The sequence below is a fragment of the Anguilla anguilla genome, chromosome 12 (assembly GCF_013347855.1).
Source record: "Anguilla anguilla isolate fAngAng1 chromosome 12, fAngAng1.pri, whole genome shotgun sequence".
Classification (NCBI taxonomy): domain Eukaryota; kingdom Metazoa; phylum Chordata; class Actinopteri; order Anguilliformes; family Anguillidae; genus Anguilla; species Anguilla anguilla.
In genome coordinates, this window is record NC_049212.1 from 37,006,217 (window position 1) to 37,028,514 (window position 22,298).

The window sequence follows — 22,298 nt, forward strand, 5'->3', positions numbered from 1 at the left end:
TTTAATACTGTGGTTTTACATATGAGGACATAACTTACCTCGTCTAAGCCTAATGAAGTCCAGACAGTAGATGGATCTAACCTTGTGTGACAAATAACACAGAACAGAATTATTCATTATTTAATCAACTAATTGTTCAGTGTCATGAACACTTTCCTAATAAATGTGTACAAATCGCTGACTGAGCTGTTCATGAAACACTGGATGCTAATGGGGAGGGGGGGGGGGCATGTTGGTTTGTAAACATGCATGAGTACTTGTTACACATAGTTTTAATTGGTGCTTCATGGGTGTCACCCTGTATAATTAGCTCCCATGACCCCCTCTAAAGTAAGTTCAATAAAGGGGGCTTTTCCAGTCATGGAAGATGCAGATGCTTCCTGTGAGGACCGACTTCGATGAGGAACTCTGTTAAAACGAGCAGCCTCACAGAACCCTGGGAGAGAAAGTTGCAGGTCAGACGAGCAGGCAAGATGAGAGCTCGAGGAGCTAACGGAACGACCGAGCAAACGCAAAGTAAGTGTTACTAACAACACTTTAATTGGCTGGGTATTAGAATTGTTTATATTTCTAAATTTTAAACAAAAAAAAACAACTGGGGTAGATATGTGGGCTATCATATCTGTTGAGGTTGTTATTGTTCTTCTTCTCCTTCTTCTTCTTCTTCTTCTTATTATTATTATTATTATTATTATTAGTAGTAGAAGTAGTATTATTTAAATTGTTATTATTTTGGGGCAAGCTCCATGGTTGCAAAAGACCTGCATTGTTTTGCTAGGATTATTAGTCTTCTTATTATTATTCTTCCGGTTCTTGCTACAGTCTGCATTCTATTAGTCTTCCTTACATCCTTCAAGAATTTATACTATTATTTTTTAAATATTTTGTGTCATTTACAGGATTCTTTTTAAAACTTGGTTAACTTTACTTTTCAGATGCCAATCAACAGCTGGACTACAACCAAAGCCGCATCCAACAGTTCCTCATTGCTGGGGGAGAGCTGGGGCTCAAACACTTCTACACAGAGCTCTCTGTTCTCCTCCTGGTGGTCTACCTTCTAGTGCTCATTGGTAACTTTATGGTTTTCTTTGCGGTGGTGCTGGAGACCAAACTGCACACACCCATGTACATTTTCCTCAGCAGTCTCTCTCTAACAGATATCATCATCACAACCAGCGTTCTCCCCAAGATGATATCGGTGTGCCTACTGAATGATATTGCCATTTCTTTCTCCGGCTGCTTCTTGCAGCAGATCACCTATTTGACATTTCAGGCTACTGAGAGCATTTTGCTTCTTTTAATGTGCTATGACCGCTATGTGGCAATTTGCAATCCTCTACGCTACAATGATATCATCAATCCCCGGATGTGTGTTCTACTCTCAGTCTTTGCTTGCATTGTTGGATTTTTTGTGATGCTTCCACTTACAATGTATGCATCAAGGTTACCTTATTGTGGGAACCACCTCATGTTCTGGTTTTGTGATTTCCCTCCAGTTATCGCACTGTCCTGTTTGGACACAACAATCATGCTGTTCCCAGCTCTATCGATTGCTTTACTACTAACTGTGATTATGGCAATTGTCATTACTTGGACATACAGTAAAATCTTTTTTTCAATATTTAAAATTACTTCTGTAGATGGGCGTAAAAAGGCCTTCTCCACCTGCTCCTCACATCTCAGTATTGTAATCCTGTTCTGTTTTGCACATCTTTGTGTCTATATAAGTTCCACAGTAAAAAATGTTCATCCGAATGTTCTCATCTTGATCTCAATCTTCAACTGTTTACTGACTCCGTTTGCGAACCCCATCATTTACAGCTTGAGAAATAAAGAGTTAAAGACCGCTATTGTAAAACACTTCCACATCAATGAGGTTTTCATAAGTTTCTCTCGTTTACGTCCCCAGTAAATGTTTTTGTCAGTCTTATCTAGCTCAAGTTATGCTGTGACACATACAATATGGGCCTTTTGTGTTGAGTATCTGACTCTTTTTTTGTGAATATCCAACATTTTTGCTCTTTGGTGACCTTAATAATATAAATCTTTACACACTCATTGCAAAGGCCATGTTAATTTTTTTCACCATTTAGCAGTGTTTTCAGCTACACATATAGCATTATTATTATTATTAATATTATTATTATTATTATTATCATCATTATTATTATTATTATTATTATCATTATTAGTTGTTATTGTTGTTGTTGTTGTTGTTTTTGCTGCTGCCGTTGTTTTTACAGGAATAGTGAAAAACACAAAAATGGATAGCTCACCAATGTTAGATAACTAACTTTGATCCTGACAGTTATACACTGCATACAGTAAGTACTGCTCATGGGGAGCTTGTAGCTAAAACTGCGATGCTGTTAATGGTGATGCATCAGTGACATGATGAAAGAACACACCAAGCCAAGCCAAAACTAAAAGTCATGCCTGGGACTATATTTTATTTCTTGAGGCAGCGATTGGGATGGTGGTGTTTACGTATTTATTCATTTATTTTTATTGCATTGAAAGTAAACGTCTGTTTTTTCAGTCAGATATTTGGATGGGTACTGCATTTTTTGCAATTAAAGTTTGATTTCCCATAAACCATACATAGCATGCAATTCTCTGGCACGCTGCATCGCCCACTGCTGGTACCACACCACTTGTTCTCTGGCTTAACGCTGGATTTTGGTTATTCAAAGTACTGAAACTGATGGGTAGAAATGGGACATTCAAAAATGTTGAAGAAAAAGGTTTGAATAAGGGTAAATGTATCAGAACAAAAGAAGTTAAACCCCAAATATGCTTCTTTGTACATGCTTTATATGATTATGTTTGGATGTGCCAGAGAAGGGACTTTGCTTACTCCCAAACTTTAAAGTCTTCAATTAAAATCACTTTCAAATGGTAACTTTACGCTCTTATTCAATATATTTCCTTTGTGACCTGTTTTAAGTTAAAGTGTTTTTGTCCATAGATTATAAAGCATTTCAATATTTTTTTAGCCTTCATAATATATATTATTTTAATAATAATAATAATACATAAAAATACAGTGCCCTCCATTATGTTTGGGACAAAGACATATTTTCTTGATTTGGCTCTGTACTCCACAATTTTACATTTATGATAAAACAATTCACATGTGGTTAAAGTGCAGGTTCTTAGCTTTCCTTATAGGGTATTTATATACATTTTGGTTTCACTGTGTAGAAATTACAGCACTACCACTACCATTTCAGGAAACAATAAAGTCTGAGACAAAGAGCTTCACAGGTGTTCCTAATCAGTTAGGTGCGTTCAGCTGCTTCCTGAGTGTATGTATAAATGACCTTTCAGTATCTTGTCTTAACTTCAGGATGTTGACTGCCTTTGGAGTCTGTTATTGGCATTTGTCAGCATGCAGACCAGAGTTGTGCCAAAGAAAGAGCGGTCAGTAAACAAATATTCAGACACATTGACCAAACCTTAGGCTTGCCAAAATCAATAGTTTGGATCATAATTAAGAAGAAAGAGAGTACTAGTGAACTCAGTAATCTGAAAGGACGTGGTAGGCCCAGGGAGATGTCTTCTGTTATTGATGAAATAATTCTCACCATAATGGAAAAAATAAAAAAAACTCCAAACATCCGTCCAACAGATCAGAAACACTCTTCAGGAGGCAGGCATGGATGTGGCAGTGACCACTGTCTGTAGAAAGACTACATGAACAAAACTACAGAGTCTACACTGCAAGATATGGCGTCAGCTCTGCACATGCAGCTCGATTTGCCTCCTGCCTGATCCATACCATGCAGGATCAGCACTGCTGCACTTTCAGACTATAAACCCGCCCCCCCCCCCCCCCCCCCAATGGTTAATTAACGAAAATAATAATGATGATCAACTAATTGTTCCGTGTCTAGAACACTTTCCTAATAAATGTGTACTAATCGCCGACTGTACTGTTCATGAAACACTAGATGCTAATGGGGAGGGGAGGGGGGGGGGGGGCATGTTGGTTTGTAAGCATGCATGAGTACTTGTTACATATAGTTTTAATTAGTGCTTCATCGCCGTCACCCTGTATAATTAGCTCCCATGACCCCCTCTAAAGTAAGTTCAATGAAGGGGGCTTTTCCAGTCATAGACACAGATGCTTCCTGTGAGGACTGACTTCGATGAGGAACTCTGTTAAAACGAGCAGCCTCACAGATCCCTCTGAGAGAAAGTTGCAGGTCAGACGAGCAGGCAAGATGAGAGCTCGAGGAGCTAACGGAACGACCGAGCAAACACAAAGTAAGTGTTACTAACAACACTTTAATTGGCTGGGTGTTAGAATTGATTATGTTTCTAAATTTTAAACAAAAAAAACTGGGGGAAATATGTGGGCTATCATATCTGTTGTGGTTGTTATTGTTCTTCTTCTCCTTCTTCTTATTATTATTATTATTATTATTATTATTATTATTATTATTTAAATTATTATTATTTTGGGGCAAGCTCCATGGTTGCAAAAGACCTGCATTGTTTTGCTAGGATTATTAGACTTCTTATTATTATTCTTCCGGTTCTTGCTACACTCTGCATTCTATTAGTCTTCCGTACATCCTTCCAGAATTTATACTATTATTTTTTTAAATATTTTGTGTCATTTACAGGATTCTTTTTAAAACTTGGTTAACTTTACTTTTCAGATGCCAATCAACAGCTGGACTACAACCAAAGCCACATCCAACAGTTCCTCATTGCTGGGGGAGAGCTGGGGCTCAAACCCTTCTACACAGAGCTCGCTGTTCTCCTCCTGGTGGTCTACCTTCTAGTGCTCATTAGTAACTTTATGGTTTTCTTTGCGGTGGTGCTGGAGACCAAACTGCACACACCCATGTACATTTTCCTTAGTAGTCTCTCTCTAACAGATATCATCATCACAACCAGCGTTCTCCCCAAGATGATATCGGTGTGCCTACTGAATGATATTGCCATTTCTTTCTCCGGCTGCTTCTTGCAGCAGATCACCTATTTGACATTTCAGGTTACTGAGGGCATTTTGCTTGTTTTAATGTGCTATGACCGCTATGTGGCAATTTGCAATCCTCTACGCTACAATGATATCATCAATCCCCGGATGTGTGTTCTACTCTCAGTCTTTGCTTGCATTGCTGGATTTTTAATGATGATTCCAATTCCAATGTACGCATCAAGGTTACCTTATTGTAGGACCCACCTCATGTTCTGGTTTTGTGATATCCCTCCAGTTATTGCACTGTCCTGTTCGGACACAACAAACCTGCAGTTCACAGTTCTAGGGATTGCTTTACTAGTAATTGTGGTTCCAGGATCTGTCATTATTTGGACATACAGTAAAATAATTATCGCAGTTTTAAAAATGTCTTCTGTAGATGGGCGTAAAAAGGCCTTCTCCACCTGCTCCTCACATCTCAGTATTGTAATCCTGTTCTACTTCGCACATCTTTGTGTCTATATAGGTTCCACGGTAAAAAATGTTCATCCGAATGTTCTCATCTTAATCTCCATCATGAACTGTTTACTGACTCCATTTGCGAACCCCATCATTTACAGCTTGAGAAATAAAGAGTTAAAGACCGCTATTCTAAAACATTTCCACATCAATGAGGTTTTCATAAGTTTCTCTCGTTTACGTCCCCAGTAAATATTTTTGTCAGTCTTATGTATCTCAGTTTATGCTGTGACACATATAGGCCCTTTGTTTTCAGCATCTCACTCATTTTTTGTGAATAATCTAAAGGCTTGGCAAAGAAATATATTTTCTGGCACATTATCCAACATTGGTGACCTTAATAATATAAAACATTACACAGTCATTGCAAAAGGCATGATCATTTTTATCACCATTCAGCAGTGTTTTCACCTACATTGTTATTATCCATCCATCCATCCATCCATTATGTATACCCGCTTATCCTGGGCAGGGTTGAGGTGGGTGCTGGAGCCTATCCCAGCGTTCATTGGGGCGAGAGGCAAGAATACACCCTGGCCAGGCCTCCAATCTATCGCAGGGCACACACAACATTCACTCATCATTCACTCACACACTCATAACTATGGGCAATTTAGAGTCTCCAATTAGCCTAACCTGCATATCTTTGGACTGTGGGAGGAAACCGGAGTACCCGGAGGAAACCCAGGCGGACACGGGGAGAACATGCAAACTCCACACAGAAAGGCCCCAAGCTGAGATTCGAACCCACAACCTTCTTGCTGTGAGGCGACAGTGCTACTCACTGCACCCCCATGCCGCCCATTGTTATTATTATTATTATTATTATTATTATTATTATTATTATTATTATTAGTTGTTGTTGTTGTTGGTTTTGCTGCTGCCGTTGTATTTACAGGAATAGTGAAAAACACAAAAATGGATAGCTCACCAATGTTACATAACTAACTTTGATCCTGACAGTTATACACTGCATACAGTAAGTACTGCTCATGGGGAGCTTGTAGCTAAAACTGCAATGCTGTTAATGGTGATTCATCAGTGAAACAATGAAAAAACACACCAAGCCAAGCCAAAACGTATAGTCATGTCTGGGACTAAATTTTATTTCTTGAGGCAGCGATTGGGGGAGTGATGATTATTTATTTATGTATTATATTGAAAGAAAGTATCTATGGTTTTTGGTCAGAAATTGGGGAGGGTACTGCATTTTTTGCAATTAAAGTTTGATTTCCCATAAGCCATACATAGTATGCAATTCTCTGTCACACTGCATCTCCCATTACTGGTACCACATCACTTGTTCTCTGGTTTAACGCTGGATTTTGGTTATTCAAAGTCCTTAAACTGATGGGTAGAAATGGGACATTCAAAAATGTTGAAGAAAAAGGTTTGAATAAGGGTAAAGAAAAGTGCCAGAAAAACAGGAGTTAAACCCCAAATATGCTTTATTGTAGACGCTTTACTTGATTATATTTGGATGTGCCAGAGAAGGGGTTTGCTCTCTACCAAACCTTAATGTCTTCCATTAAAATCATTATCAAATGGTAACTTTACGGTCTTATTTAATGTATTTTCTTTGTGACCTGTTTTAACTTAAAGTGTTTTGGTCCATAAATTACAAAGCGTTTCTATATTGTTCAAACCTTCAAAATATATGTAATTTCAATAATAAAAATGCATAAAAATACTGTGCCCTCCATAATGTTTGGGACAAAGACATATTTTCTTGATTTGGCTCTCTACTCAACATTTTTACATTTGTAATAAAACAATTAAAATGCAGGTTCTTATCTTTTTCCTAAAGGGTGTTTATATACATTTTGGTTTCACCATGTAGAAATTACAGCACTACCATTACAATTTCAGTGCACCATAATATCTGAGACAAATTGGTTCACGGGTGTTCCTAATTAGCTAGGTGTGTTTAATTGCTTCCTTAGTGTAGGTTTAACTGACCTTTCAGTATCTAGTCTTGACACTAGGTTCTTGACTCCCTTTGGAGTCTGTTATTGGCATTTGTCAGCATGTGGACCAGAGTTGTGCCAAAGAAAGAGCAGTCAGTAAAAAAATAGTCAGACACATTGACCAAACCTTAGGCTTGCCAAAATCAATAGTTTGGATCATAATTAAGAAGAGAGCACTAGTGAGCTCAGTAATCTGAAAGGACGTGGTAGGCCCAGGGAGATGTCTTCTGTTATTGATGAAATAATTCTCACCATAATGGAAAAAATAAAAAACCTCCAAACACCTGTCCAACAGATCAGAAACACTCTTCAGGAGGCAGGCGTGGATGTGGCAGTGACTACTGTCTGTAGAAAGACTACATGAACAAAACTACAGAGTCTACACTGCAAGATATGGTGTCAGCTCTGCACATGCAGCTCAATCTGTCTCCTGCCTGATCCATACCACGCAGGCTGCACTTTCAGACTATAACCCCCCCCCCCCCCCCCCCCCCCCCCCCCATTGTTAAATCAACCAAAATAATAATAATGATCATCTAATTGTTCAGTGTCTTGAACATTTTCCTAATAAATGTGTACAAATCATAGACTGAACTGTTCATGAAACACTGGGCTGCTAATGAGAAGGGGGGGCGGGGGGCGCATGTTGGTTTGTAAATATACATGAGTACTTGTTACACATAGTTTTAATTGGTGCTTCATGGGTGTCACCCTGTATAATTAGCTCCCATGACCCCCTCTAAAGTAAGTTCAATAAAGACATATAAAACAAACAGCCAGAGACATAGGCCAAACCTTCGGCTTACTAAAATCTTTTGTTTGGAACATTATTTGTTTGGTGGAGGGAGTGTTTTGGTTTGGGCATGTATGGCTACCACAGGTACAGCCTCACTTCTCTTCATTGATGATGTAACTGCTGATAGCAGCGGCAGAATTAATTCATAATTTTCCAAAAACATCTGCCTTGGGAATTTTGACCTTCAGATTTACTTTCTCACAGTCAATTTGTGTCATTCTACATCACTGTAGGTAGTTTGGCTGCATCCCAGCCCATATCGCCCTGCACTCCTAAACTTCATTCACAGATTTCACTTGGAGGAATCCCTGATGAGGCCCAGATGTGTCTGCGGTTATTTCTAAAAGTTATTTTAGTTTGCTCTGAATGATGTTGCTCTGAAAATATGGGGCCAGCAGGGGTTCAATATATTTGGGAAATGCTTGAATGAGAGTGGAGAGAGATGCCCTCTAAGCAACTGAGTCAAAAATGTATTTTAGCAAGCTCCCGGTTTTACAGATTTCTACAAGAACAGCAAAATGCAAAAGAAAATTGTGAAGGATCTCCATCCTTTAATTTATTTCTTTATTAAAAATATAAATAGTGTTAAAGTAGAGCATCAAAGAGCAATGGTCTAAATGCCATTTTTAAATGCAATTTCAGAAAACAATGGGAAACAGGAAGAAATATGGGCAAGGTTAAAACGAGAAGAATTATTAGATTTACAACTATATACCACTAAGTGAGTGAGTACTTTGTGCCATAAAATGTTAAACTTATTGCTTGTCCAGTCAACTAGTTTAATGCAGATAATACAATTACCTGACAGATAATACAATTAACAACATAATGAGAAGTCTTTCCATTTTATGCCTCCTTAATTAATTTTACTATGCACTGGCTTACAAAATGTATTTGTATACAACAAATGTATTTGCATGCCAACCCTTGTTTCTTATTCTATTTTATTATTAATATTATTTTTATTCGTGCTATATTCTAACAACGTTTAAGCTAGAACCTATGAATGAAAAGTGTTTTATTACTTCATTTATTTATTTATTTATTATTATTATTATGATTATTATTATTATTACAGATGAATATGGTGAAGAATAGTCCATCAACAATGATGTAGTAATAAAAATCATGGCTACTTACTCCAAACATTGAACCCAGTGCACACCGGCACCTTGTATTTAATTAAGCATTTGGCCAGGCTATGCCACTGAGCAAGCCTGTGGAATGGTAAAATTGTGTTTGAACAAGTTGGGGGATACATTGCCATGAATTTAACTTAGTTGAACAGGTGAGGAGGACAGTATGCTGGTGCAGTGGGTAGCACTCACAGCAAGGAGGTCCTGGGTTCAAATCCCATCATGGGCCTTTCTGTGTGGAGTTTGCATGTTCTCCCCATGTCTGTGTGGGTTACCACTGGGTACTCTGGTTTCCTCCCACTTTCAGCAGCAGTAGTAACAGTAGCAGTAGCAGCAGTAGTAGTAGTAGTTGTAGCTGTAGCAGTAGCAGCAGGAGTAGTAGTAGTTGTTATTGCTGTTCTTGTAGAGTGCATATGTAATACCAGAGCGTGATTCATCTGTGTGGCTGCTAGTTCTACTCACACTCTCCAAAGGCCAAAGATAGTCTTATGTTTTATGAATTCACCAGCAGATATGGTGGCCGCATATATAAACAGTCAGACATGGTGGCTATGTATAATGATGTGAAAAAGAACATCCTCTTTAATTCTGTGGTTTTACATATGAGGACATAACTTACCTCGTCTAAGCCTAATGAAGTCCAGACAGTAGATGGATCTAACCTTGTGTGACAAATAACACAGAACAGAATTATTCATTATTTAATCAACTAATTGTTCAGTGTCATGAACACTTTCCTAATAAATGTGTACAAATCGCAGACTGAGCTGTTCATAAAACACTGGCTGCTAATGGGGGGGGGGGGAGGGGGCGTATGCCTGTGTAAACATGCATGAGTATTTGTTTGCATTCAGTTTTTTGTTACTTAATCAACCAAAATTATAATGATGATCAGCTAATTGTTCAGACAGCAGAACACTTTCCTAATGTGTACAAATCACTGGTTGTTAATGAGGAGGGGAAGAGGCACATGCTGGTTTGTAAACATGTACGAGTAATTGTTACACATAGTTCCAATCTGTGCTGATCGTGTCACTCTGTATAATTAGCTCCCACGACTCCCTATAAAGTAAATTCATTAAAAGGAGGCTTTTCCAGACATAGACACAGATGCTTCCTGTGAGGACCGACTTCGATGAGGAACTCTGTTAAAACGAGCAGCCTCACAGAACCCTGGGAGAGAAAGTTCCAGGTCAGACGAGCAGGCAAGATGAGAGCACGAGGAGCCAACGGAACGACTGGGCAAGTAGAAAGTGAGAATTATTTTTATTATTATATTTATTTGTCCTGCTTTAAAACATTTTATTTGTTTGGCTATAATACAATTGTTTGTATTTCTAAATTTAATACTGCATTTAGAATTTTTATGCTTTTATTCCAAAATGGAAAAATGATAAATGGAAATATATGGAAACTACATGTTTTTTTTATTGTTTTTTTAAAATATATATGTGCTTATATTTTAATTTATGTATAATATATATTTGTACATCATGAATTTACATACATTTCACATATTGTGAAAATATATTTAAATATTCCAAATTGACTGCTTTTGCATATTTATAATATGTATGTATTTACATATATTTAATACATATATGTGCTTACATATAATACATAGATTGAAAATTTACTTAAATGCACGTTGTTCCAAATGATATATGGAAATCTATAGGAACTACATGTTTTAACATACTGTTGCACATATTTAAACAATGTATTTACTGCACATATTTGTACACCATATTGTCATGGTTCTGTGTTTCCTGTCTGTGTTTCCCTGTTGGGCCGCCAGATGGCGGCACTTCTGTTTTGTGTCCTGTTCCCCCTGTGTAATTGTATGATTGTTTTCAATTGTACTATTATTGTTTGCTGGTTGTCTCATTTTCCCTTCCCTCTCTGTGGCCTGATTGTTCATGGTGCCCTCCTGTGTCTCGTCAGTGTCTGCCTATATAAGTTTCCCGTCTCCTGGACTCTCCTGGTGCTGGATCCTTGTTGGTAGTGTTGGTTGTGGTTGGTCCGCTCATGTTCCTGCCCCATGTGTTCCTGCCCTGGTTCGGTTTCCCACGTGTTTTGGACTTTTGGATTTTCTTTGTTCTTGGGTTTTTTTGAAGGTTGTCTTGTGTTTGTGAAGAGTTGCCCTGTGAGGCTTTTTGTTCCCTTTTGTTCCCTTTGTCACGTAACGGGTAGGGGGGACCCAAACGCAGAGGGAAAAAAAAACACAAACTCAAAAAGGGAAAATTAACAAAGACTTTACTTACAGGACAGGCAAACAAGCAGGGAAAAGAAAAGGTCACGATGGGCAAAAACACAAACTCAAAAAATATCTAATAAAACAGAAAACACAGGAACTCAAAAACACAGGCAGGGCAGAACACAGGCAGGCAGAGTACAAGGGCAAACAAACACAAACAGGTCAAAAACGCAGGCAGGTACAAACGGTCTGAAACATACGTCGGAAACAAACACAAGGAACCAGCACCCGAGTCAAGGGAACAAAGAACTTAAATAGACAGGGGGTAACAAGACACAGGTGAACTCAAAAAACAATCAAACCAGAAGGAGGGGATAACAAGACACAGGTGGGAACAATGATAGAATAAGGAGACAAACAATAATACAATTAACAGGGGGGAGCAGGACACAAAACAGAAGTGCTGCCATCTGGCGGCCCAACAAGGGAAACACAGACAGGAAAACAGGACCATGACACCCTTTTTCTGAAGTAAAGTCTTTTGTTCTGATCTTTTGTAGTTTTGAGTTTTTCACCTTCTGCGTTTGGGTCCAAACCCCCCACACACCCTGACACCATATATTTGCATACATTTCAAATATATTGTAAAAATATATTAAAATATTCATAATTGGACATTTTTGCATATGTATGTGCTGGCATACATGCATTCAATATATTTAAATAGATTTTGAATTCCCCACTGTATATTTAAACATATTACTTTTCCGTATGGGATATTATAGAAAGACTCAAATGACAAACCTGAAAGTCCCATTTCAAATTTGCACAAAAATATTGTTTTTTATTTACACACCCAGCATGTTAATTTATTGACTGGGGAAAATTTGATAGGCCTTCTTGTTCAGTCATTCTGTCATATCTGGGAGATTAGCTTCTTCCTCCTCCTTTTTTTTTTTTTTTTTCTTCTTCTTCTTCTTCTTCTTCTTCTTCTTCCGCTTCTCAATACACTTTTCATTCTATTAGTCTCCTTTACATCTTTACAGAATTTATGCCAATATTTTTTTTAATATGTTGTGTCATTTACAGCATCCTTTTTAAAACTTGTTTAATTTTACTTTTCAGATGCCAATCAACAGCTCGACTACAACCAAAGTCACATCCAACAGTTCCTTATTGCTGGGGGAGAGCAAGGGCTCAAAAACTTCTACACAGAGCTCTCTGTTCTCCTCCTGGTGGTCTACCTTCTAGTGCTCATTAGTAACTTTATGGTTTTCTTTGCGGTGGTGCTGGAGACCAAACTACACACACCCATGTACATTTTCCTCAGTAGTCTCTCGTTAACAGATATCATCATCACAACCAGCGTTCTCCCCAAGATGATTTCAGTGGGCTTACGGAATGACATTGCCATTTCTTTCACCGGCTGCTTCGTGCAGCAGAACACCTATTTGGCATTTCAGATTACTGAGAGTATTTCACTAGCTATCATGTCCTATGACCGCTACGTGGCCATTTGCAATCCTCTACGGTACAATGATATCATCACTCCCAGTATATGTGTTCTACTTTCAGTCTCTGCTTGCATTGCTGGATTTTTACTGACCTTTCCACTTACAATGTACGCATCAAGGTTACCTTATTGTGGGAACCACCTCATGTTCTGGTTTTGTGATTTCCCTCCAGTAATCGCACTGTCCTGTTTGGACACAACAATCCTGCTGCTCACAGCTCTAGGGGTTGCTTTACTAGTAATTGTGGTTCCAGGATCTGTTATTATTTGGACATACAGTAAAATAATTTTCGCAGTTTTAAAAATTACTTCTGTAGATGGGCGTAAAAAGGCCTTCTCCACCTGCTCCTCACATCTCAGTATTGTAGTCCTGTTCTACTTCGCACATCTTTGTGTCTATATAGGTTCCACGGTAAAAAATGTTCATCCGAATGTTCTCATCTTAATCTCCATCATGAACTGTTTACTGACTCCATTTGCGAACCCCATCATTTACAGCTTGAGAAATAAAGAGTTAAAGACCGCTATTCTAAAACATTTCCACATCAATGAGGTTTTCATAAGTTTCTCTCGTTTACGTCCCCAGTAAATATTTTTGTCAGTCTTATGTATCTCAGTTTATGCTGTGACACATATAGGCCCTTTGTTTTCAGCATCTCACTCATTTTTTGTGAATAATCTAAAGACTTGGCAAAGAAATATATTTTCTGGCACATTATCCAACATTGGTGACCTTAATAATATAAAACATTACACAGTCATTGCAAAAGGCATGATCATTTTTATCACCATTCAGTAGTGTTTTCACCTACATTGTTATTATCCATCCATCCATCCATCCATCCATTATGTATACCCGCTTATCCTGGGCAGGGTTGAGGTGGGTGCTGGAGCCTATCCCAGCGTTCATTGGGGCGAGAGGCAAGAATACACCCTGGCCAGGCCTCCAATCTATCGCAGGGCACACACAACATTCACTCATCATTCACTCACACACTCATAACTATGGGCAATTTAGAGTCTCCAATTAGCCTAACCTGCATATCTTTGGACTGTGGGAGGAAACCGGAGTACCCGGAGGAAACCCAGGCGGACACGGGGAGAAAATGCAAACTCCACACAGAAAGGCCCCAAGCTGAGATTCGAACCCACAACCTTCTTGCTGTGAGGCGACAGTGCTACCCACTGCACCCCCATGCCGCCCATTGTTATTATTATTATTATTATTATTATTATTATTATTATTATTATTATTATTATTATTATTATTATTATTATTAGTTGTTGTTGTTGTTGGTTTTGCTGCTGCCGTTGTTTTTACAGGAATAGTGAAAAACACAAAAATGGATAGCTCACCAATGTTACATAACTAACTTTGATCCTGACAGTTATACACTACATACAGTAAGTACTGCTCATGGGGAGCTTGTAGCTAAAACTGCAATGCTGTTAATGGTGATTCATCAGTGAAACAATGAAAAAACACACCAAGCCAAGCCAAAACTTATAGTCATGTCTGGGACTAAATTTTATTTCTTGAGGCAGCGATTGGGGGAGTGATGATTATTTATTTATGTATTGTATTGAAAGAAAGTATCTATGGTTTTTGGTCAGAAATTGGGGAGGGTACTGCATTTTTTGCAATTAAAGTTTGATTTCCCATAAGCCATACATAGTATGCAATTCTCTGTCACACTGCATCTCCCATTACTGGTACCACATCACTTGTTCTCTGGTTTAACGCTGGATTTTGGTTATTCAAAGTCCTTAAACTGATGGGTAGAAATGGGACATTCAAAAATGTTGAAGAAAAAGGTTTGAATAAGGGTAAATGTGCCAGAAAAACAGGAGTTAAACCCCAAATATGCTTTATTGTAGACGCTTTACTTGATTTTGTTTGGATGTGCCAGAGAAGGGGTTTGCTCTCTACCAAACCTGAATGTCTTCCATTAAAATCATTATCAAATGGTAACTTTACGGTCTTATTTAATGTATTTTCTTTGTGACCTGTTTTAACTTAAAGTGTTTTGGTCCATAAATTACAAAGCGTTTCTATATTTTTCAAACCTTCAAAATATATGTAATTTCAATAATAAAAATGCATAAAAATACTGTGCCCTCCATAATGTTTGGGACAAAGACATATTTTCTTGATTTGGCTCTCTACTCAACATTTTTACATTTGTAATAAAACAATTAAAATGCAGGTTCTTATCTTTTTCCTAAAGGGTGTTTATATACATTTTGGTTTCACCATGTAGAAATTACAGCACTACCATTACAATTTCAGTGCACCATAATATCTGAGACAAATAGGTTCACGGGTGTTCCTAATTAGCTAGGTGTGTTTAATTGCTTCCTTAGTGTAGGTTTAACTGACCTTTCAGTATCTAGTCTTGACACTAGGTTCTTGACTCCCTTTGGAGTCTGTTATTGGCATTTGTCAGCATGTGGACCAGAGTTGAGCCAAAGAAAGAGCAGTCAGTAAAAAAATAGTCAGACACATTGACCAAACCTTAGGCTTGCCAAAATCAATAGTTTGGATCATAATTAAGAAGAGAGCACTAGTGAGCTCAGTAATCTGAAAGGGCGTGGTAGGCCCAGGGAGATGTCTTCTGTTATTGATGAAATAATTCTCACCATAATGGAAAAAATAAAAAACCTCCAAACACCTGTCCAACAGATCAGAAACACTCTTCAGGAGGCAGGCGTGGATGTGGCAGTGACTACTGTCTGTAGAAAGACTACATGAACAAAACTACAGAGTCTACACTGCAAGATATGGTGTCAGCTCTGCACATGCAGCTCAATCTGTCTCCTGCCTGATCCATACCACGCAGGCTGCACTTTCAGACTATAACCTCCCCCCCCCCCATTGTTAAATCAACCAAAATAATAATAATGATCATCTAATTGTTCAGTGTCTTGAACATTTTCCTAATAAATGTGTACAAATCACAGACTGAGCTGTTCATGAAACACTGGGCTGCTAATGAGAAGGGGGGGCGGGGGGGCGCATGTTGGTTTGTAAATATACATGAGTACTTGTTACACATAGTTTTAATTGGTGCTTCATGGGTGTCACCCTGTATAATTAGCTCCCATGACCCCCTCTAAAGTAAGTTCAATAAAGACATATAAAACAAACAGCCAGAGACATAGGCCAAACCTTAGGCTTACTAAAATCTTTTGTTTGGAACATTATTTGTTTGGTGGAGGGAGTGTTTTGGTTTGGGCATGTATGGCTACCACAGGTACAGCCTCACTTGTCTTCATTGATGATGTAACTGCTGATAGTGGCGGCAGAATTAATTCATAATTTTCCAAAAACATCTGCCTTGAGAATTTTGACCTTCAGATTTACTTTCTCACAGTCAATTTGTGTCATTCTACATCACTGTAGGTAGTTTGGCTGCATCCCAGCCCATATCGCCCTGCACTCCTAAACTTCATTCACAGATTTCACTTGGAGGAATCCCTGATGAGGCCCAGATGTGTCTGCGGTTATTTCTAAAAGTTATTTTAGTTTGCTCTGAATGATGTTGCTCTGAAAATATGGGGCCAGCAGGGGTTCAATATATTTGGGAAATGCTTGAATGAGAGTGGAGAGAGATGCCCTCTAAGCAACTGAGTCAAAAATGTATTTTAGCAAGCTCCCGGTTTTACAGATTTCTACAAGAACAGCAAAATGCAAAAGAAAATTGTGAAGGATCTCCATCCTTTAATTTATTTCTTTATTAAAAATAAAAATAGTGTTAAAGTAGAGCATCAAAGAGCAATGGTCTAAATGCCATTTTTAAATGCAATTTCAGAAAACAATGGGAAACAGGAAGAAATATGGGCAAGGTTAAAACGAGAAGAATTATTAGATTTACAACTATATACCACTAAGTGAGTGAGTACTTTGTGCCATAAAATGTTAAACTTATTTCTTGTCCAGTCAACTAGTTTAATGCAGATAATACAATTACCTGACAGATAATACAATTAACAACATAATGAGAAGTCTTTCCATTTTATGCCTCCTTAATTAATTTTACTATGCACTGGCTTACAAAATGTATTTGTATACAACAAATGTATTTGCATGCCAACCCTTGTTTCTTATTCTATTTTATTATTAATATTATTTTTATTCGTGCTATATTCTAACAACGTTTAAGCTAGAACCTATGAATGAAAAGTGTTTTATTACTTCATTTATTTATTTATTTATTATTATTATTATTATTATTACAGATGAATATGGTGAAGAATAGTCCATCAACAATGATGTAGTAATAAAAATCATGGCTACTTACTCCAAACATTGAACCCAGTGCACACCGGCACCTTGTATTTAATTAAGCATTTGGCCAGGCTATGCCACTGAGCAAGCCTGTGGAATGGTAAAAATGTGTTTGAACAAGTTGGGGGATACATTGCCATGAATTTAACTTAGTTGAACAGGTGAGGAGGACAGTATGCTGGTGCAGTGGGTAGCACTCACAGCAAGGAGGTCCTGGGTTCAAATCCCATCACGGGCCTTTCTGTGTGGAGTTTGCATGTTCTCCCCATGTCTGTGTGGGTTACCACTGGGTACTCTGGTTTCCTCCCACTTTCAGCAGCAGTAGTAACAGTAGCAGTAGCAGCAGTAGTAGTAGTAGTTGTAGCTGTAGCAGTAGCAGCAGGAGTAGTAGTAGTTGTTATTGCTGTTCTTGTAGAGTGCATATGTAATACCAGAGTGTGATTCATCTGTGTGGCTGCTAGTTCTACTCACACTCTCCAAAGGCCAAAGATAGTCTTATGTTTTATGCATTCACCAGCAGATATGGTGGCCGCATATATAAACAGTCAGACATGGTGGCTATGTATAATGATGTGAAAAAGAACATCCTCTTTAATTCTGTGGTTTTACATATGAGGACATAATTTACCTCGTCTAAGCCTAATGAAGTCCAGACAGTAGATGGATCTAACCTTGTGTGACAAATAACACAGAACAGAATTATTCATTATTTAATCAACTAATTGTTCAGTGTCATGAACACTTTCCTAATAAATGTGTACAAATCGCCGACTGAGCTGTTCATGAAACACTGGCTGCTAATGGGGGGGGGGGGGGGGGGGGGAGGCATATGCCTGTGTAAACATGCATGAGTATTTGTTTGCATTCAGTTTGTTGTTACTTAATCAACCAAAATTATAATTATGATCGGCTAATTGTTCAGACAGCAGAACACTTTCCTAATAAATGTGTACAAATCACTGGTTGTTAATGAGGAGGGGAAGAGGCACATGCTGGTTTGTAAACATGTACGAGTAATTGTTACACATAGTTCCAATCTGTGCTGATCATGTCACTCTGTATAATTAGCTCCCACGACTCCCTATAAAGTAAATTCATTAAAAGGAGACTTTTCCAGACATAGACACAGATGCTTCCTGTGAGGACCGACTTCGATGAGGAACTCTGTTAAAAAGAGCAGCCTCACAGAACCCTGGGAGAGAAAGTTCCAGGTCAGACGAGCAGGCAAGATGAGAGCTCGAGGAGCTAACGGAACGACTGGGCAAGTAGAAAGTGAGAATTATTTTTATTATTATATTTATTTGTCCTGCTTTAAAATATTTTATTTGTTTGGCTATAATACAATTGTTTGTATTTCTAAATTTAATACTGCATTTAGAATTTTTATGCTTTTATTCCAAAATGGAAAAATGATAAATGGAAATATATGGAAACTACATGTTTTCTTTATTGTTTTTTTTAAATATATATGTGCTTACATTTTAATTTATGTATAATATATATTTGTACATTATGAATTTACATACATTTAACATATTGTGAAAATATATTTAAATATTCCAAATTGACTGCTTTTGCATATTTATAATATGTATGTATTTACATATATTTAATACATATATGTGCTTACATATAATACATAGATTAAAAATTTACTTAAATGCATGTTGTTCCAAATGATATATGGAAATCTATAGGAACTACATGTTTTAACATACTGTTGCACATATTTAAACAATGTATTTACTGCACATATTTGTACACCATATTGTCATGGTTCTGTGTTTCCTGTCTGTGTTTCCCTGTTGGGCCGCCAGATGGCGGCACTTCTGTTTTGTGTCCTGCTCCCCCTGTGTAATTGTATGATTGTTTTCAATTGTACTATTATTGTTTGCTGGTTGTCTCGTTTTCCCTTCCCTCTCTGTGGCCTGATTGTTCATGGTGCCCTCCTGTGTCTCGTCAGTGTCTGCCTATATAAGTTTCCCGTCTGCTGGACTCTCCTAGTGCTGGATCCTTGTTGGTTTGTCGGTAGTGTTGGTTGTGGTTGGTCCGCTCATGTTCCTGCCCCATGTGTTCCTGCCCTGGTTTGGTTTCCCACGTGTTTTGGACTTTTGGATTTTCTTTGTTCTTGGGTTTTTTTGAAGGTTGTCTTGTGTTTGTGAAGAGTTGCCCTGTGAGGCTTTTTGTTCCCTTTTGTTCCCTTTGTCACGTAACGGGTAAGGGGGACCCAAACGCAGAGGGAAAAAAAAAACACAAACTCAAAAAGGGAAAATTAACAAAGACTTTACTTACAGGACAGGCAAACAAGCAGGGAACAGAAAAGGTCACGATGGGCAAAAACACAAACTTAAAAAATATCTAATAAAACAGAAAACACAGGAACTCAAAAACACAGGCAGGGCAGAACACAGGCAGGCAGAGTACAAGGGCAAACAAACAGGTCAAAAACGCAGGCAGGTACAAACGGTCTGAAACATACGTCGGAAACAAACACAAGGAACCAGCACCCGAGTCAAGGGAACAAAGAACTTACTTAGACAGGGGGTAACAAGACACAGGTGAACTCAAAAAACAATCAAACCAGAAGGAGGGGATAAGACACAGGTGGGAACAATGATAGAATAACGAGACAAACAATAATACAATTAACAGGGGGGAGCAGGACACAAAACAGAAGTGCCGCCATCTGGCGGCCCAACAAGTGAAACACAGACAGGAAAACAGGACCATGACACCCTTTTTCTGAAGTAAAGTCTTTTGTTCTGATCTTTTGTAGTTTTGAGTTTATCCCCCTCTGCGTTTGGGTCCAAACCCCCCACACACCCTGACACCATATATTTGCATACATTTCAAATATATTGTAAAAATATATTAAAATATTCATAATTGGACATTTTTGCATATGTATGTGCTGGCATACATGCATTCAATATATTTAAATAGATTTTGAATTCCCCACTGTATATTTAAACATATTACTTTTGCGTATGGGATATAGAAAGACTCAAATGACAAACCTGAAAGTCCCATTTCAAATTTGCACAAAAATATTGTTTTTTATTTACACACCCAACATGTTAATTTATTGACTGGGGAAAATTTGATAGGCCTTCTTGTTCAGTCATATCTGGGAGATTAGCTTCTTCCTCCTCCTTCTTTTTTTTTCTTTTTTTTTCTTCTTCTTCTTCTTCTTCTTCTTCTTCCGCTTCTCAATACACTTTTCATTCTATTAGTCTCCTTTACATCTTTACAGAATTTATGCCAATATTTTTTTAAATATGTTGTGTCATTTACAGCATCCTTTTTAAAACTTGTTTAATTTTACTTTTCAGATGCCAATCAACAGCTCAACTACAACCAAAGCCACATCCAACAGTTCCTCATTGCTGGGGGAGAGCAAGGGCTCAAAAACTTCTACACAGAGCTCTCTGTTCTCCTCCTGGTGGTCTACCTTCTAGTGCTCATTAGTAACTTTATGGTTTTCTTTGCGGTGGTGCTGGAGACCAAACTACACACACCCATGTACATTTTCCTCAGTAGTCTCTCGTTAACAGATATCATCATCACAACCAGCGTTCTCCCCAAGATGATTTCAGTGGGCTTACGGAATGACATTGCAATTTCTTTCACCGGCTGCTTCGTGCAGCAGAACACCTATTTGGCATTTCAGATTACTGAGAGTATTTCACTAGCTATCATGTCCTATGACCGCTACGTGGCCATTTGCAATCCTCTACGGTACAATGATATCATCACTCCCAGTATATGTGTTCTACTTTCAGTCTCTGCTTGCATTGCCGGATTTTTACTGACCTTTCCACTTACAATGTACGCATCAAGGTTACCTTATTGTGGGAACCACCTCATGTTCTGGTTTTGTGATTTCCCTCCAGTAATCGCACTGTCCTGTTTGGACACAACAATCCTGCTGCTCACAGCTCTAGGGGTTGCTTTACTAGTAATTGTGGTTCCAGGATCTGTTATTATTTGGACATACAGTAAAATAATTTTCGCAGTTTTAAAAATTACTTCTGTAGATGGGCGTAAAAAGGCCTTCTCCACCTGCTCCTCACATCTCAGTATTGTAGTCCTGTTCTACTTCGCACATCTTTGTGTCTATATAAGTTCCATCGTAAAAAATGTTCATCCAAATGTTGTCATCTTGACCTCCATCATGAACTGTTTACTGACTCCATTTGCGAACCCCATCATTTACAGCTTGAGAAATAAAGAGTTAAAGACCGCTATTCTAAAACACTTCCACATCAATGAGGTTTTCATAAGTTTCTCTCGTTTACATCCCCAGTAAATGTTTTTGTCAGTCTTATGTATCTCAGGTTATGCTGTGACACATATAGGCACTTTGTTTTCAGCATCTCACTCATTTTTTTGTGAATAATCTAGGGACTTGGCAAAGAAATATATTTTCTGGAACATTATCCAACATTGGTGACCTTAATAATATAAAGCATTACACAGTCATTGCAAAAGCATGTTTTTGTTATTATCCATCCATCCATCCATCCATCCATTATCTATACCCGCTTATCCTGGGCAGGGTTGTGGTGGGTGCTGGAGCCTATCCCAGCGTACATTGGGGTGAGAGGCAGGAATACACCCTGGCCAGGCCTCCAATCTATCACAGGGCACACACACCATTCACTCACCATTCACTCACACACTCATAACTATGGGCAATTTAGAGTCTCCAATTAGCCTAACCTGCATATCTTTGGACTGTGGGAGGAAACCTGAGTACCCGAAGGAAACCCACGCAGACACGGGGAGAACATGCAAACTCCACAAAGAAAGGCCCCAAGCCGAGATTCGAACCCACAACCTTATTGCTGTGAGGCGACAGTGCTACCCACTGCACCCCCATGCCACCCATTGTTATTACTATTATTATTATTATTATTATTAGTTGTTGTTGTTGTTGTTTTTGCTGC

At 38.3% G+C, this 22,298-nt stretch overlaps 2 protein-coding genes across 5 annotated transcripts; both read left to right on the forward strand.

Annotated features, from left to right (window-relative positions):
- The first annotated feature begins 378 nt into the window (after positions 1 to 378).
- LOC118209872 (olfactory receptor 10J1-like) lies at positions 379 to 13,877 on the forward strand. 3 transcript variants are annotated; one of them, XM_035385585.1, is made up of 3 exons: positions 379 to 516; positions 936 to 1,443; positions 13,182 to 13,877. In XM_035385585.1, the coding sequence occupies exons 1-3, from the start codon at positions 399 to 401 to the stop codon at positions 13,648 to 13,650; spliced, it is 1,095 nt and encodes a 364-aa protein (XP_035241476.1). In that variant the 5' UTR covers positions 379 to 398; the 3' UTR covers positions 13,651 to 13,877. The 3 variants fall into 3 exon arrangements, with proteins under 3 accessions (XP_035241476.1, XP_035241478.1, XP_035241477.1); XM_035385587.1 differs by lacking the exons at positions 936 to 1,443; positions 13,182 to 13,877 and adding an exon at positions 4,668 to 5,723; XM_035385586.1 differs by lacking the exons at positions 379 to 516; positions 936 to 1,443; positions 13,182 to 13,877 and adding exons at positions 4,139 to 4,269; positions 4,668 to 5,723.
- Positions 10,447 to 21,902, forward strand: LOC118209868 (olfactory receptor 6N1-like). Of its 2 annotated transcripts, none has more exons than XM_035385580.1 (2): positions 10,447 to 10,604; positions 20,682 to 21,902. In XM_035385580.1, the coding sequence occupies exons 1-2, from the start codon at positions 10,487 to 10,489 to the stop codon at positions 21,656 to 21,658; spliced, it is 1,095 nt and encodes a 364-aa protein (XP_035241471.1). In that variant the 5' UTR covers positions 10,447 to 10,486; the 3' UTR covers positions 21,659 to 21,902. The 2 variants fall into 2 exon arrangements, with proteins under 2 accessions (XP_035241471.1, XP_035241472.1); XM_035385581.1 differs by lacking the exon at positions 10,447 to 10,604 and adding an exon at positions 19,388 to 19,433.
- The last annotated feature ends 396 nt before the right edge of the window (positions 21,903 to 22,298 follow it).

Coding starts and splice junctions, on each gene's coding strand:
- LOC118209868 (XM_035385580.1), top strand. CDS start 10,487: ATGAGGAACTCTGTTAAAACGAGCAGCCTCACAGAACCCTGGGAGAGA. Junction 10,605..20,681: donor AACGACTGGGCAAGTAGAAA/GTGAGAATTATT, acceptor TTTACTTTTCAG/ATGCCAATCAACAGCTCAAC.
- LOC118209872 (XM_035385585.1), top strand. CDS start 399: ATGAGGAACTCTGTTAAAACGAGCAGCCTCACAGAACCCTGGGAGAGA. Junction 517..935: donor AACGACCGAGCAAACGCAAA/GTAAGTGTTACT, acceptor TTTACTTTTCAG/ATGCCAATCAACAGCTGGAC. Junction 1,444..13,181: donor CTTACAATGTATGCATCAAG/GTTACCTTATTG, acceptor GTACGCATCAAG/GTTACCTTATTGTGGGAACC.